At 41.2% G+C, this 16,529-nt stretch overlaps 1 protein-coding gene across 1 annotated transcript in view; it reads left to right on the top strand.

The window, feature by feature from the left end:
• Positions 1-16,529, top strand: part of AFF3 (ALF transcription elongation factor 3) — a 465,059-nt gene that overhangs the window by 275,123 nt on the left and 173,407 nt on the right. The window contains exons 5-6 of the mRNA XM_077810373.1: positions 912-998; positions 9,090-9,126. Of these exons, the coding sequence (XP_077666499.1) occupies positions 912-998; positions 9,090-9,126 (124 nt within the window). The remainder of the gene's footprint in view (positions 1-911; positions 999-9,089; positions 9,127-16,529) is intronic.

Raw genomic sequence — 16,529 nt, forward strand, 5'->3', positions numbered from 1 at the left:
GTGTTAGATTGAGCTTCTTGAGTCTATTTAGCTTAACAAAGAGAAAGTAAAGGCATGACTTCAATACAGTCAACAAGTGCCTACAAGGGAAACAAATATCATATATTCAGTCTAGCGCAAAAAGGTATAATATGATCCAATGGCTGGAAGTTGAAGCGAGACAAATTCAGACTAGAAATAAGACATAAAATTTTTAACAGTGAGGGTAGTTAACCACTGGAACAATTTACCAAGGGTCATGGTGGATTCTCCATCACTGGCAATTTTTAAATCAAAATTGAATATTATTTCTAAAAGATATACTGTAGGAATTATTTTGGGGAAGTTCTATGGCCTGTGTTATGCAGGAGGTCAGACTAGATGATCACAATGGTCTCTTCTGGCCTTGGAATCTATTAATCTATTACCAAGTTCAGCTTCCAGCCTTTATTATCCAAACCCTGATAGTAGGATCCATGTTATGATTAGTCCATATTCCATACTTAATTACTTGGTCATGAACTGAAATTTCTGTTCCTTTTATTACATGTAAGGAAATAATCCATTTTGTGTTTCTCTTATTCTCACCAACTTGTATGTGTTCTCGGCCATTCACATAATACATTGCATGACTGAAGCTTGGGGTGCAGTTAATCAGAAAATCAAATTTCTTGCACTCAAAAAACATTAACCATTAAAAAAAAATCACTCATTTTAAAAAATGCTCCCAACAATCTGTGATAAATAATGTAACTCGTTTATTGACTAGATTATATATAAACTAAATGTATCCTAGAAATTATGAAAATATATCTGCAGAAAGTTCCATATATATGCCACTATCCAGAAATCTACTACTAGTATGTCATCATCATTGCCTCATATTATATTGTCTTTTTAAATATAGTTTATTGTACAATATTATTTTCCAGGAGATGACCCATTCCTGGCCTCCACCACTCTCAGCTATTCACACACCTGGAAAAGTGGAACAGAGCAAGTTTCCATTTCCAAACAAGGTAAGAAACTCTGTATAGTCTAGAAACTCATCTCCCACAGCCTCCACTCTGATCCCCAAATAACTTTGTGTTGCCATTAACTAGACTGCTAGGTGCATGTGCGGAAGATAGAGAGAATACATGGGTGAGTGTTACAAGGGTTTTTGACGTGTGTCTGGGAGAGCCACATTACTCACAAGTGGTGAAGTCACTAGTGATTTATGTAAGTTATCCCAGACCAATAAAACTTTTAGATCACACCATCCTGTACTGTTTAAATGCCACAAGTATATGCCAGAACTATTTTAGTTCTGAGTTAAAGCTTTTAAGGGTTTATTGGTGCTAAGTATTGTTTGTAACATTCTGCTGGTGAAACCAATTGTGACAGATATGGCAGTTTCCTGCAATATCTTTGAAATCCTATTGAATTAAATTTAAGTATCTTTGGGGTTCTTTGTACTTAATGCAAAGTGTATGGGTTATTGTGGGCCAGGATTGTGTGTAACTTCTGTAGGAGGGAAATGTGATGGAAGGCCTGGGTGAGCAAATGATTATGTTGAACAATGTGCCAGACAAGAATGGACTTTTGGGACAATACATGTGAAGTGGATTTCCTGTGAAATATTCAAGAAAATCACCTTTTCAAGCTAAGCCCTGAGGAGTAGACCTTTGTCTGCTTGTCACCTATTACATGAAGCCAAGATCACAGGCCCAAGCTGTAGAAAGTAAAGACTGCATTATTCATGTTGGTTCTGGTTCTGAATCTGAGATAGTTATGAACTCATAACCACAGGAAAAGCCCAGCTGTGGGTTTTGGAGGACATAAAACTACCAGAGACCAAGGTTGGAATTGGGATGACCTCTGGTAAGCTTTTTAGCATGTGTGTAGGTTCTTTTATTGTTTTAATGTTTTCTCTCTGATGCTTTCACTTTAAGAATAAATACGTGTAGTAACTTGTGACTGCTGGCAATTACAGCTGTTCAGAGCCTTCAGAGGGAAAGCAAACCACAGACACCAGCCTATTTACACACTCTGGCTTGCTGGAGATATCACAGTGTAGGCAGGGAACTGAGCAGACTCAAAAAATCCCAATCAGGGGATGTGGGTCTCTGCCCAGGAGAGGTTATACCTGAGGAGCCGGGAGCCTAAAAAAGGGTGTGTGACGGGGTTTGACTCACAACACTAGCACCTCCTGCTGGCTGTCTCAGGGATTAGCTGTTAGCCAGGGTGCCTTCTTCTGGTGATGTCTTGCTGCCGTCACTTCTGCTCCAGGACCCACATCACTCTAAGGACCACAGCATTCTCTTCAGGACACACCCCTCTGGTCGTGCCACACTCTGTGCTCCCCATTACTGGGGACCTGCAGTCCACTGTCCAGCCGCTTCCCTCAGCGGTGACTGCAACCCATTGTCTGGCCAGTTCCTCAGTGGTGAAGGGCCCCGGGGCAACCCGTTACTCTGGGACCCTGTAGACGGTTGCGACAATATATATTGTGACAAAGTTTCTGCTCTACCTTGGTGGGTCTTGCACTTACTGGCGGATTTGCTCGCCTTGGAGCTTCATGGCAGCCCTCAGTTTGGCCGTTTTTCTGAACCCACAGTCCAGATCGATGACTCCTGTGTCTGACCAGGAGTTGGGAGGATTCGGGGGGAACCCGGGCCCGCCCTCTACTCCGGGTTCCAGCCCAGGGCCCTGTGGAATGCAACTGTCGAGAGTGCCGCCTGGAACAGCTGTGTGACAGCTACAACTCCCTGTGCTACTTCCCCATGGCCTCCTCCCAACACCTTCTTTATCCTCACCATAGGACCTTCCTCCTGGTGTCTGATAATGCTTGTACACCTCAGTCCTCCAACAGTCCGCGTTCTCACTCTCAGCTTCTAGTGCCTCTTGCTCCCAGCTCCTCACACGCACACCACAAACTGAAGTGAGCTCCTTTTTAAAACCCAGGTGCCCTGATTAGCCTGCCTTAATTGATTCTAGCAGTTTCTTGATTGGCTGTAGGTGTTCTAATCAGCCTGTCTTAATTGTCTCCAGAAGGTTCCTGATTGTTCTGGAACCTTCCCTGTTACCTTACTCAGGGAAAAGGGACCTACTTAGTCTGGGGCTAATATATCTGCCTTCTATTACTCTCCTATAGCCATCTGGCCCAACCCTGTCACAATATATATATATTTAATAATCATATTTAAAATCTAGTTATTTAACTTTAATTTCTAGAATGATTCCAAATCCAGCCTGGCTGTGATTTTGATAACCCCTGAAACTTTAATAGCCTAATTAAGAAATTGCAAGTCTCAAGTTGTCAAATCACTAATTAGTTAAGACATAGGTTAAAAGTAGTTCAGTATGTGTTAGAATTAATTATGCTGATATTCTATTTTTATGGAAAGAATGAGCAAAAATACTTTGTAGCCTTTCAAGAAGGCAGGAGTCCTCCAAGTCCATAACTATGCTGGAGATCCCTCTACGTTTTCCCTTCCCCAACTCACAAATACCCTTGGCCACAGTGACATTCCCTGTGCTGAAGAGGGTTGGTATGTTACTTCTTCCTCTGGAGTCCGTCAATACTGTGCCTTGAGTTGGCTGGAAGAGTCACTAAAAATGAGCTGTGCTGGTCTCACACGATTCCCACAGAGAATGAACAAACTACCTTCAGCATCCCAGTCCCTGTATATTTGCCTGGAAGTAAGCAACAAAGATTATATCCTGAATTTAGATCCCTCACTTGCCCTTGTGTTACTTTTAGATTGCCAGGCACTTGTGTGTGAGTAATCCATAGTGATCTGGTATGGTTATAAATGTTTTATCAACATGAATTTGGGATAGTCACACTGCTCAAGAATGGGGAAGCCTCTAGTGAATCATGCAGGTTATCCCAAATGAATGCTAATAAAACCTTTATACTACACAAGACCATTGTCTGATCATGCGTATGTCACATATGTTAGAGTTATAAAAATAACTAGTTTAGAAACTTTAAAAAAAGTATTTAAACCACTCTGTTTCTGAGCCTGCAAAACAGATGCCTTAGTTAGAACGTAACTATGGAGGCTCAGAGTCCACCATAGAAATGCCTTAAAATGATTTAAAGTATCTTTTCTATACCTAAAAATGTCACGAGTTAAAGTTCAGTATCTTGGGCCCTTTCCAGGAATCAGGTCAGTATTGGGTCTCACTGGGCATCTCCCGTTCCCAATGCACCATATAAAGCTCCCATTTCTATCCAGGCAGAGTTGTGAGATAATGGACTTCACAGTTGTGACTTTTTATATATAGAAAACTTGTCACTGGTCCAGGACAAAATAACCTTGCCCATCCTAGGCCTGGGGCAGGTATAACTTTTTGTGGGTGAAATTCCACTATGGTGGGAGAAGGAAGAAACATTTCTTGACAGGTTGATTTTAAAATAAATGGTGGCTCTTTGAAGTTGCTCATGTGTTTCGAATGTTAGAATAAGTACCAGGGAAATGCATTAGGAGGCAGAGGGTAAATGAGAAGGTCAGAGGTGAATGATAACATCAGTATTCACATGGCTCTGCAATATAACATATGACTCAACAATTTATGTCTTTATACATGAGGAAGAGCTATTTCACCTACATACACACATACTGTGCACACACATACACACACACACACACACGAGGTGGTGATAGCAATGTGATAAATTGCAGAGCCATGTGTATATTATTTTTGCATCTCTGACCACCTCCCCTGCTGCAGGCCTCTAATTCATCTCCCATAGGACTTATTTTAATGTTTCAAACCTCTGATCAGCTTCAAATAAATGCCATTTTTAAAAAAAGCATCGTGTCACATAAATATTGCCTTTTTTTCCTTTTGCAATTGGACTTTGCAATTTGTTTTAATCCCTGATTGTTAAAAATTACAACATTATTATCCACTGAGAAGCTATTTCCCTGTAGGAAAATCTTAAAGGTTTCTTGGCTATATGATTATAATTTTCTTTTCCTCTGAGGCCTGTACAGTGGGCTCATGGTAACTAAAGAAGGTTGGTGTCACAGTTCAGGGCAATCACACCTGTATTTCCCCCTTGTGGTCCACCAGAGGCACCCTTTGATGGGGCATTTGCCCCACACTGTCCTGTAAGGTGTTAATAGAGTACTAGGGAGGCTGTGCAGAAAGCAGTCAATAGGAGAGGGGCTGCAAGGAACAGCCAGTCAGGGCCTGGCAGGCCCATATAAGAAGGGCTGCAGGGCAGAGCAGCTTCAGTAACTGCCTGGAGCTGGAGGAGGGAAAGTTAGGTTCCTAGCAGGAGGAAAGAGTGCCAGCACCCTGGGCAGAGCAGTGCTGCCAGCAGCGACTGGGGAAGCTAGAGAGAGCTCCTGGCTAGCTGCTAAGACTGGCAGGCTGAAGCTCTGACGTAAGGGCAAAGAAGGTGCTGGGGGCCATGGGGAAATGGTCCAAGGAAATGAACTGAGGATTCGGAGGGAAGGCAGCAAGTATATATATATATATATACTGTAATTAAGTATATATATATATATATATACTGTATATACAGCAAAAAAATTAAACCTACATTAATGTTAAAGATCCATAAGGATAGGAAATTCAGTGTCAAATTTGAAATATGCAGACTGTACTGGACATCCTCCATTAAAGGACATCCTCCATCCTCCTTAAAGAAAGCAGACCAGAAACATCCCTTTACGTAGTAGGGGGTATAAAGGTCCATTTTATCCTTTATTTTGAATTTTCGTTCTCTGTGGGATTAATCTATACTCCTAAATTTACTAGAAAGGGGCAGTGTGAGTCCCTTTATTTCTCATTTTTCAAATCTTAAAGATAATTGTATCAATGCATATATATGACACAGTACATATATATGCTTTTCCCTCTACTATCTCTGTGAGACTTTGTTAGGTACAAATGATCACACATTATTGTATTGCAATTTTATTACAAACATTTTAATAAACTTTAAGTGAATAATTAAATCTGATAAATAAGAACATGCTTGTTGCTTGTGAGAAAGAGCTTTCATGTTCATGTAGTCTCTACTCTGTTGTGTGAAAAGAGGATGCAGTAAATTCTGGTGATTGCATGGCTCTTTTCCTTCATTTTTACAGTGATTTCGTATGTCTCAAAAAGCAGAGCAGGTACTCCATTTCCATGTAGCTATGTATGATTGTATGAGGTCACCAATCATTGTGGTGTCTGGGCAGCACTTTCTCCACTTTCAGAAAACCATTCCATTTTCACAAGTGTTTTGCATGGACATTCTTAACAGAAGCTTTAAATGTTCGTGTCATCTCATCTTTATGGTGGTCAGTTAATTATTCTTTTATTCTTGTTAATTTTAAAAAGCTAGAATGGGTGAATTAGAAAAGAACTGCGGATGTGAATGACTCACCTTTACCAAATATAATTGCTTTTAAGATTTGAAAAAAAATGATGCCTAGAAAGGTAGACAGTTTGATTGTATGCTAGAGTAGCATTTAAATTCAACTGTACCTGTCATCACATCACTACAGCAAACTGCTCCTGCTTTTTTTTTAGATTATACTCAAAAAGACAAAAGGATGCAGGCTTTTGTATCTCTTCATCAGAAGGGATCATAGGTGGGGCAATTCCCCCAAAGTAAATAGTTTAAAGTGTGAAAAAGTGTTGCCATACTATGAAATGTAGCATAGATTGTAGCTTATATATATGGCTCTATAAACCTCTTAGAACAGGACAAAAATTAAGCATCTGCCCAGCCTGCTCCAGGTGAAAAGAGGGCTTTTACTGCAAAGACATGGGCATAAATAATAAATTGTTCCCTTCTCTTCTGGTCACCTGGGGGGATGGGTCAGCATCCTGAATGGTATGGAGCTGCCTCCATGTGGCAGGTAAGTCTCTGGCTCTCTAGTCTCCCTTAAAGGGGCAACACACCCTCTCTGACAAGTTTCAGAGTAGCAGCCATGTTAGTCTGTATTCGCAAAAAGAAAAGGAGTACTTGTGGCTCAAATAAATTTGTTAGTCTCTAAGGTGCCACAAGTACTCCTTTCCTCTCTGACAAGCCAGTCAAAGATCCCCACCGCTTAATGTGTGGTGAGGTCATTTCCGGCATGTAGAATGGCAGTGAATAACAGATGCGTATTGTAGACATGCAAATTCCAAATCAAAGCCATGCAGTCTGGAGATCCCTGACTCCACAGGCAACTTACAAAGATAGAGTGGATTTAAGATCTGACCCTTCAAGATTCTGAATGCCCCCAATTCAATGACCCTGGCTTAATTGCAAATTGAAGTTGCTGAGAAGTGCTATGGGATTAAGCCTTTATCAGTCTGACGGTGCTCCCATTCAGCTCAATGGAAAAACTCTCATTGATTTGAATGAAGCATGATCAGGTCCTTAGTGGATTTAAGATTGCCATCAAAATAAATCCTATCCAAATCTACAGTAGCTGGGGAGAAGGAAAGAAGAGATCCATGGTGGCAAGGGATACGGAAAGAGCTAGGTTTATTTGGGTTACTTTAACTGAATTTCTGTATTTTTCATTCTGTTTCAGTAACTTTAAATTTAAATGTCCAGGCTTCTTCATGTTTTTGCTTTTTAGGAAAACTATAAACTTCTCAATTGCTTTTTTTCTTAAATAATTAATAAAGGTTTACAGTCATAACTGCAGCTTAAAGACATATTTAGCCAGGAAATAAAAAATAGTTTTCTATTGCCTTAAGCCCGTCCGTTGGCTCAATACTGCCCTTAGGACCAAGGTTTTAGCTGAAAATCTTTCTGCCTTGAAAATAATGTATTTATTGGTATGTACGCCTATTCTGTCAATGTTGCTGTCTTTATTGTCATAATTGCAGCTGCACAATAAATGGTATAGTATTATAAAGTTTATTTATTCCGTACATAATTGGAGATATGTATAGAATGCCCTCCCTGAACTAGTTCATAATCCATTTCTCTTGTGGCTTAGCCACCCAGTGATGGCTAGCCTGAGTGACAGAGATACTTTACTTTTATTATTTTAAAAAACCAAGGGTGGAAAAACTTGAAATGATTTTGAACCATTAAGTTGACTAAATGTTTGTTAAAAAGCCTTGCTGATGCAGTCCAAGGTGCTCAAAGTATTTTTGGAGAAATTGCTAAACTGAAAATTTCATGATATAAGTGCTTTACCATGTTTATGGTAACTGAGATTCCATCTTTAGCTATTGTAGGAGGCATCTAAAGAACAAGAGTCCATAAATAATACATCTACAGTACCAATATAATGTTAGTACGTATGGTACATTACAATCTTTTTCATATATCAAGTCTAAAAACAGCCCATAATTGCAATGAATTATTTAAAACAAAACCGATTTGAACAAACGTATGGTGGAAGACTTAATGCAAGACAGACTATCAGTGTTTTTTCAAAAGTGTTCTAAATGTTTCACTAGAAATGTTTTAGGTGCTTTTGTGAAGTTCAGTTACAAAACCACTTCTGATACATATGTATCTGCTGGGCCACTGAAGACTAGCTTGAGATTACAGAGATACTGTACCAAGACTATGTTTGAAAACTAGGTGTTGATTTAGTTTGGTTTTTATTTTACCCTAATATTTCAGTATGTCTAGTAGCTAGTAGAACTAGGCTCAGGAGTAGGGTCGAAACTTCCATTCTCTAATGCTGTGAGTATCAATTTCCTGATCCATTATGGACGCAACACTTGGGATCCTCGAGGTGAGGAGAGAAGATTAGCTGTGCTGCTCCCAGAACAATCTGATGGCCTATGAAATGATATTGGCAAGAACTTCAGAAATAATCATTTGTCTGCCTGTCTGTCTTCTCACCTAGCCTGGTAGAAAGTAATAGCCCCTTGAGTTCTGGTGGAGTAATAAGTGAATAATAAGCTGGAGATTGATAGTGATGATAGAAAAAAATATACTATTAAAGGGTCATGGTTGAGAGATAAGTATAAAAAGCCTAGAGTAAATGCATTTTCAAGGAAATATTTGATTTTCTTCTTATAGTTGGAAATGATGTTCTGCGATTAGACTGAATGAATGATTAACAAAGCTGTATAGTAGTATTAAGGTAACTTACAATTTTGTCTCTAAAAATTACCCAAAAAAATAATACATGGTATGCTTTTCTTTATTATTTTAGGAGTCGCAGCAGGTGTCTACAGGACACAGCAATCCAAGTAAGAATTACCTCACTTTACAGCTGGATTTGGTGGAGACGCTGACTGGGAATGTGAGAAACAAGTGAACAATAGGACAGTTGAGAAAAAAAAATAGTGGAAACATGAAGCCTATTGGTCCAGTATAGGATCTCAGCTGGCAGGCTACTGTTTTGTTCAAGTGCAGAACCTTGGGCATCACAATCACTAACGGCCTATAGCGGGGAAGGGAAGGGAACAATCCCTTTAGATTGGCAATGGAAGGAACAATTTGCTCCATCATACCTAGTTCTGCTGTATGTGAGACAGATTTTACAGGAAAAAATAATTGCGCTTCTAAAATGATAGGAAGTGGGTGGAAACTTTGTATCCACATACAAATGTGCACACAACCCCAACCTCCAAACTGCCTAAAATTTCAGAGAGTTTGCTTTATTACTTTTTTTATTTATTTATATGCACTGTCACTGTATATGGTGCTATATAATACATGAAGTATGCCAAAACAATAACAAATGCTGCCTCGAAGAGCCTATAGTTTTTGGCTGCCTTTGGTGTATAATTTTGGCAAGGATGGTGAGTATGGAACTTGCTTTGCTCACATCCTTGCCTGTCCTCCTACTAAAGTGTACAGGCCATGTTACAAAGCAGTTGTACTTTAATTACATTTAGTTATGGGTAAAACACTTTAGTGGCTGTGTGGAAAGAAAAGATTGAATTGTTCTATGAAACGAAGTATTAATCCTCTCTTCTGACACCCATGACTGGTGTTAATGTTCTCCAGCATATTCAAAATACATGACCCTATCCTGTTCATGACATCAAAGCATCCCAACCAAGAGCTCAGTTTTGTTAGCTTCATGACCTGTGAGCTAAAACAGAGCACTATGCAAATTACAAAGCTGGATTTGAAGATGACAAATGCTCTGAGCCAGTAGACTTGGCTTTGAAACTGACTGGTCACCCACTGGGTGCAGGAAGCAGACACCCAGAGGGAGAAGGCTAGGAGACTTCAGGCTATTCATACGGTACCTTTGCTAAGGAAGGGGCAGCACTGTGGAAGAAGATGTTGTGAACAAGGAGGGGGTGGTGCCACTTAATTGCCAGCATAAGTTTGATATTGCTGTGAGCACCAGCACTAAGGAAGTAATAAAAAGGCAAACGGGATGAGGTTCTCTAAAAAAAAATAATGAATGCAGTCATGAGAGAAGGAAGCACTAAAGAGCCATAATAGATAAGGCTGTGCAAACACTTGAGGAAGTCTGAGCATAATAAACACTAGAGCAGAGCTTGAGTGGTTTGTGATGACATCAGAATGCCTAGCATTGGTCGTCGTTTTCCTATGGTTTATTGAAACTGCAAGCTTGTTTGGAGGTTTTGGGAAATTGTAACAAATGGCTCCCTGTGAGGGAGGTGTCAACATGGCCCCTATCCTGCTTTACCTGGTTGGAAGTCTTTAGTGTCTCAGTAAGCTGATAGCCTCAATATCAGCAGGTCTATTTTGGGAGTGGTCTGTGTGAAGTTTGTCATGAAGGATATTTTGACTCCAGCTGTTAAATGGCACCATTTTGGGGAGAGGCTACTGCACCTTCCTGAGTTTCATACTAGAGGTCTGCTCATAGTGCATGCCCTAGCCCCAGAGGGAGCTTGAGAGTGGAATGTGATGAGTCCTGTGCTGCTCTCAGCTTCCGCCCTTGGGGCAGGGAGTTTAGCTCAGTGGTTTGAGCATTGGCCTGCTAAACCCAGGGTTGTGAGTTCAATCCTTGAGGGGGCCATTTAGGGATTTGGGGCAAAAATTGAGGATTGGTCCTGCTTTGAGCAGGGGGTTGGACTAGATGACCTCCTGAGGTCTCTTCTAATCCTGATATTCTATGTTTATAAACAGAGGCAGGGTGATTAAGATAACAAAGGGCTTGTCATTAAATTAAATTAAGGATCATTAGACGATCCTGAAAGCATTGCAAGGCACTCCAGTTAAAAAATAGGAAACAAAGGGTAGGAATAAAAGATCAGTTTTCAGAATGAAGAGAGGTAAGTAGTGGTGTCCCTCAGGGGTCTGTACTGGGACCAGTGCTGTTCAACATATTCATAAATGATCTGAAAAAAAGGGGTAAACAGTGAGGTGTCAAAATTTGCAGATGATACAAAATTACTCAAGCTACTTAAGTCCAAAGCTGACTGCAAAGAGTTGCAAAGGGATCTCACAAAACTGGATAACTGGACAACAAAATGGCAGATGAAATTCCATGTTGATAAATGCAAAGTAATGCACATGGCAAAATATACTCCCAGCTGTACATATGAAATGATGGGGTCTAAATTAGCTGTTACCCGTAAAGAAAAAGATCTTGGAGTCACTGTGGATAGTTCTCTGAAAACATCCGCTCAATGTGTAGTGGCAGTCAAAAAAGCTAATGGAATGTTGGAAATCATTAGGAAAGGGATAGATAACAAAACAGAAAATATCATATTGCCTCTATATAAATCCATGGTACACCCACATCTTGAATACTGCGTGCATATGTGGTCACCCCATCTCAAAAAAGATATATTGGATTTGGAAATGGTACAAAGAAGGGCAACAAAAATTATTAGGGGTATGGAATGGCTGCCATATGAGGAGAGATTAATAAGACTGGGACTTTTCAGCTTGGAAAAGAGGTGAGTAAGTGGGAATATGATGGAGATCTATAAAATCATGAATGGTGTCGAAAAATTGAATAAAGAAATGTTGTTTACTCCTTCACATAACACAATAACTTTAGGGGTCACCCAATAAAATTAATAGGCAGCAGGTTTAAAAGAAACAAAAGGAAATGTTTCTTCACAATCAACCCTTGGAACTCTTTGCCAGGGGATGTTGTGAAGACCAAAACTGTAAGCTGGTTCAAAAAAGAACTAGATAAGTACATGGAGGACAGGTCCATCAATAGCTATTAGCCAGGATGGTGTCTCTGGCCTCTCTTTGCCAGAAGCTGGGAATGAGCAACAGGATGAATCACTCAATGATTGCCTGTTCTGTTCATTCCCCCTGAAGCACCTGGCGTTGGCCAGTGTTGGAAGACAGGATTCTGGGCTAGATGGACCTTTGGTCTGACCCAGTATGGCCATTCTGATGTTCTTATATAAATCCCAGATGTATCTACCCCCCACTGTAGCCCACTAGACTCCACTGCCCTCCCAGAGCTTAGATAGAACCCAGGAGTCCTGATGGGGTCTCTCTCTCCGCAGAGTTAGTAACAAAGTAAGAATATACATTAAGATTTTAAGCCTAACCAGTGTCCCTTAGGTGACTTGCCACAAGATGTCAGAACATGTTAGTATTAGAGCTGAGTGGGTCTAATATTTATTTAATTTTCTTTCTTTTATATAGGAATTAGATACGGTGCTCCTGTCAGCTAATTGCTGTTATCTGCCAAAAGACTAGAGTTTTCAGGTGCCTAAGAAGCCCCTGGAATCACGGTTAAAGTTGCCCCTCTCCCCAAAATCTGTAATGGCGCCCCTGCCACCTTTCCCACAAAAACTAATAATTTTGCACTTCTGTAGTGTCTTCCATACAAGGATCTCAAAGCACTTTACAAACATTAATAAGTTTCATTACTGCGCTGACTGGTGTCTATGTGTGTTGTTTTCCTGCTCCTTGCTTCCTGCTCCATATTCCTGTTTGTTTCCTGGTTCCTGCTCCCTGAACTCAATATTCCAGTTCCTGTTCTTCTGGGAGTAGTGGTGGGGTTGTGTGCCTGGTGTTGGGTGTGTGCAGTTACTCGGCGCCTGCTGCTACATATCTGTCATTGGGGACTGTTATGTTTTGTTCAGACTGTTGCTGACTTAACTGTCTCATAGTTATTACATGTTTTGATTGACCATCTATCTGTGCCTCTTGCTTCATTTTCCTTGTGTTTTGGGGATTGTATTCTGGGACGCATCAGAGCATAAAATTATGCTTCTATTCTGCTACTCATGCCACCTGCACATTCTTCAGCTGTTGACTGGCGATACTTTATTCAGAATTTCTGGAACTATGTGCAGATCCTGCAGCTCTCTGATGCTACTAGATTACCCTTGCTGCAGAACTGCTTAGGTTGTGATGGCATTGATATTTATGATGGACTCAAAGAGCCCAAGCCTTCCTTTGATGTGTCTGTCCAGCTTCTCAACAAATATGTTGTGAATGGAGCTTCTGTTCTGTTAAAAAGGAAAATGTGTTTTTTTTTTAAACTCGCCAGCAGCCCAACAAAACAATATATGAGTTTGCATGTCATTTGTGGCAGTTGGCTCTTGACTGTGAATTCAGGGAAGTTATGATGATCAAGCTCAGAGACATTTTTGTGATTGGCATAGCCAGTGACTGTCTGAGCAAATGGTCACTGGCTGAAAATGTGAGAACTCTAACATTTAAAGCCACAGTAACTAAGAGTGAGGTAGCTGAGAGGGTTTAGGCTGGAATGTCTCAGATTGCTGCTACCTTTGTATCTACACTTAAATCCCCATTAGCTGGTTCTCCTGCTTCCATTGCCCAGGGTCATACAACGCTACCTACTCCTGCTCCATGGCCTCAGCAGCAAAAGTTGCCAGCTCCTCACTGTTTCTGCTGTGGTAATACAGGTCACTTGGCCAATTTCCCTGCCTGCCCAGCCAGAATTGCTGTGTGCCAGACTCATGAGAAGGAAGGATGCTTTGAGTTAGTCTGCCACTGTACACTGGTTCATGAAGACGGGAAGCCTTCAGTGCATACTGTAAATGTAGACCCGCACAAAATCGTTTTTACCAGGGACCAGATGTTTCCTTTAGTACAATCTCCTCAAGTGGCAAGGCGCTGGAGCTGGAATCCCGTATTGTAATGGTACACTGCTGAAGTGCTTGGTGGATAGGGGTTCTGAAGTTAACGTTCTCCCCTCTGGGTTAGTTCATAATTTGGATATTTGCCTGACTACAGTGGTAATAAAAGCTTGGAATTTGTATGATTTGCAGACAATGGGTGAAGCTCTATGCTCTGTGCTCTACAGAGGCGCCTTGACTGCAAAGTTTAACATTTTTAAAGGTGCTGCTACTGCAAATCCTTTTCCATTATAATCATATGATGTGTGCTTGCACCTTGGTATTATGCATGTACTTACACAGGACACCTGAGGAGTAGTTATGTCAGCTAGAATAGAATAGCTAGAGTAGAAGGGGATACCCAACATATCATTCAGAGACACCATGATTTGTTTAACAGTATTCTGTGCGTGGGATATCCATTGTCTCTGCTGTTGGATTTGAACACCAAGCCCTTTGCACTGCCTGCAAATCATGTACCTCCTGCACTTATGGACAAGATCTGAACAGAATTGCAACACGTGAAAGATAATGGCTTCATTCGGGAGGTGGAAGGGCCTGTGGATTGAATTTCGCCTATGGGTGACAATATACAAGAAGAAGGGCAACATTTGACTGTGCACAGATTTTAGAGAGACAAAGTGGGAGAGGTGATATCTTTTATTGGACCAACTTCTGTTGATGAGAGAGACAAGCTTTCAAGCCACACAGAGCTCTTCTTCAGGTCTGGCAAAGGAGTTCCCAGCTTCACAGCAAAATGCAAAGTGGATCAGATTGTTTAGCATATGTAGTTAGCACATATTGTAAGGGACCATTCAAGTGGCCATTCCATCTCTACCTCTGCCAGGGTGCATGTTGTTATCTGGATGACATTCTCATCTTTGCTAAGACCCTTCCTGTACGTAATGCTATTCTGGACCAGGTGCTAACCTGACCCCAACAAGCTGGCATAAAGTTGAATGTGGCCAAGTGCAGTATTGCAAAAGATGCTGTTATAGACTATTACTCACGTTACTATTTTGTATTCATAATTTCACAAGGCACCTACCTCTGAGGAGCTAAATTCTCTCCTAACCACTTTATTTGCAATGTTTGGCCTACCAGAGAGCCTTGTTTCAGAATGAGACACCTTTTCTACCAAGAGAGTTTGAAGACTTTCTGATGAGTATTAGTACAGCACATTATAAATCTGCTGGGTACCATCCCCAAGGAAATGGCATAGTGGACTCTGAAGAAGTGTGTAGCTAGCATACTGCAGGGATTTCTAGATATACTCTTACATATTGCACTGAGTTATGCTTTATATGTTATTTGGAGTACACTCATGAAAATACTGGAGAAACCCCATTCTACTGGCTGTTCAACTGACCTCTGAGCACCAAGTTGTCTATGCTGATGGAAGAGGCTCATCCCACCCCTTTGCCATCCTCAAAGCCAACTGATGTGACTAAGAAGTATACGACTTTCAACAAGCGTATCCACACAAGACTCCACACATTCTATCCTAGACAAGCAGTGTATGTTAGGTGATGGGCTGGAAGTATTTTCATTACTCATGGCATGATCTTGCGGGCTGCAGAGTACGGAACGTGGCGAGTGTGTTTACCACACAGAGAACATATTGTTAACCAAGAAGATATACTTCCTACTGAAAGGAAAACAGATAGGGAAGAGGACACTCTTTTCTGTATGATGATATGTGGCAGATTAAGGAAGCTGTGCCACATCAATAGCATCCAGCCCCTAATCTCAATCAGAGGTATAACCTACAGCCCCGGGATCACCAGCTGCCTCTGGCAAAGTACTGCTGAACTTTGGGGGAAAAAAGAAGGAAATTGTGGTGATTGATGTGTATGTAGCCATAGAATCATAGAATATCAGGGTTGGAAGGGACCCCTGAAGGTCATCTAGTCCAACCCCCTGCTCGAAGCAGGACCAATTCCCAGTTAAATCATCCCAGCCAGGGCTTTGTCAAGCCTGACCTTAAAAACCTCTAAGGAAGGAGATTCTACCACCTCCCTAGGTAACGCATTCCAGTGTTTCACCACCCTCTTAGTGAAAAAGTTTTTCCTAATATCCAATCTAAACCTCCCCCACTGCAACTTGAGACCATTACTCCTCGTTCTGTCATCTGCTACCATTGAGAACAGTCTAGAGCCATCCTTTTTGGAACCCCCTTTCAGGTAGTTGAAAGCAGCTATCAAATCCCCCCTCATTCTTCTCTTCTGCAGGCTAAACAATCCCAGCTCCCTCAGCCTCTCCTCATAAGTCATGTGTTCTAGACCCCTATTCATCTTTGTTGCCCTTCGCTGGACTCTCTCCAATTTATCCGCATCCTTCTTGTAGCGTGGGGCCCAAAACTGGACACAGTACTCCAGATGAGGCCTCACCAATGTCGAATAGAGGGGAACGATCACGTCCCTCGATCTGCTCGCTATGTCCCTACTTATACATCCCAAAATGCCATTGGCCTTCTTGGCAACAAGGGCACACTGCTGACTCATATCCAGCTTCTCGTCCACTGTCACACCTAGGTCCTTTTCCGCAGAACTGCTGCCTAGCCATTCGGTCCTTCTTGCATCTTGTTTCCTGCTCCCTCTTCCGTT

The sequence above is a fragment of the Eretmochelys imbricata genome, chromosome 1, assembly GCF_965152235.1.
Source record: "Eretmochelys imbricata isolate rEreImb1 chromosome 1, rEreImb1.hap1, whole genome shotgun sequence".
Taxonomy (NCBI): domain Eukaryota; kingdom Metazoa; phylum Chordata; order Testudines; family Cheloniidae; genus Eretmochelys; species Eretmochelys imbricata.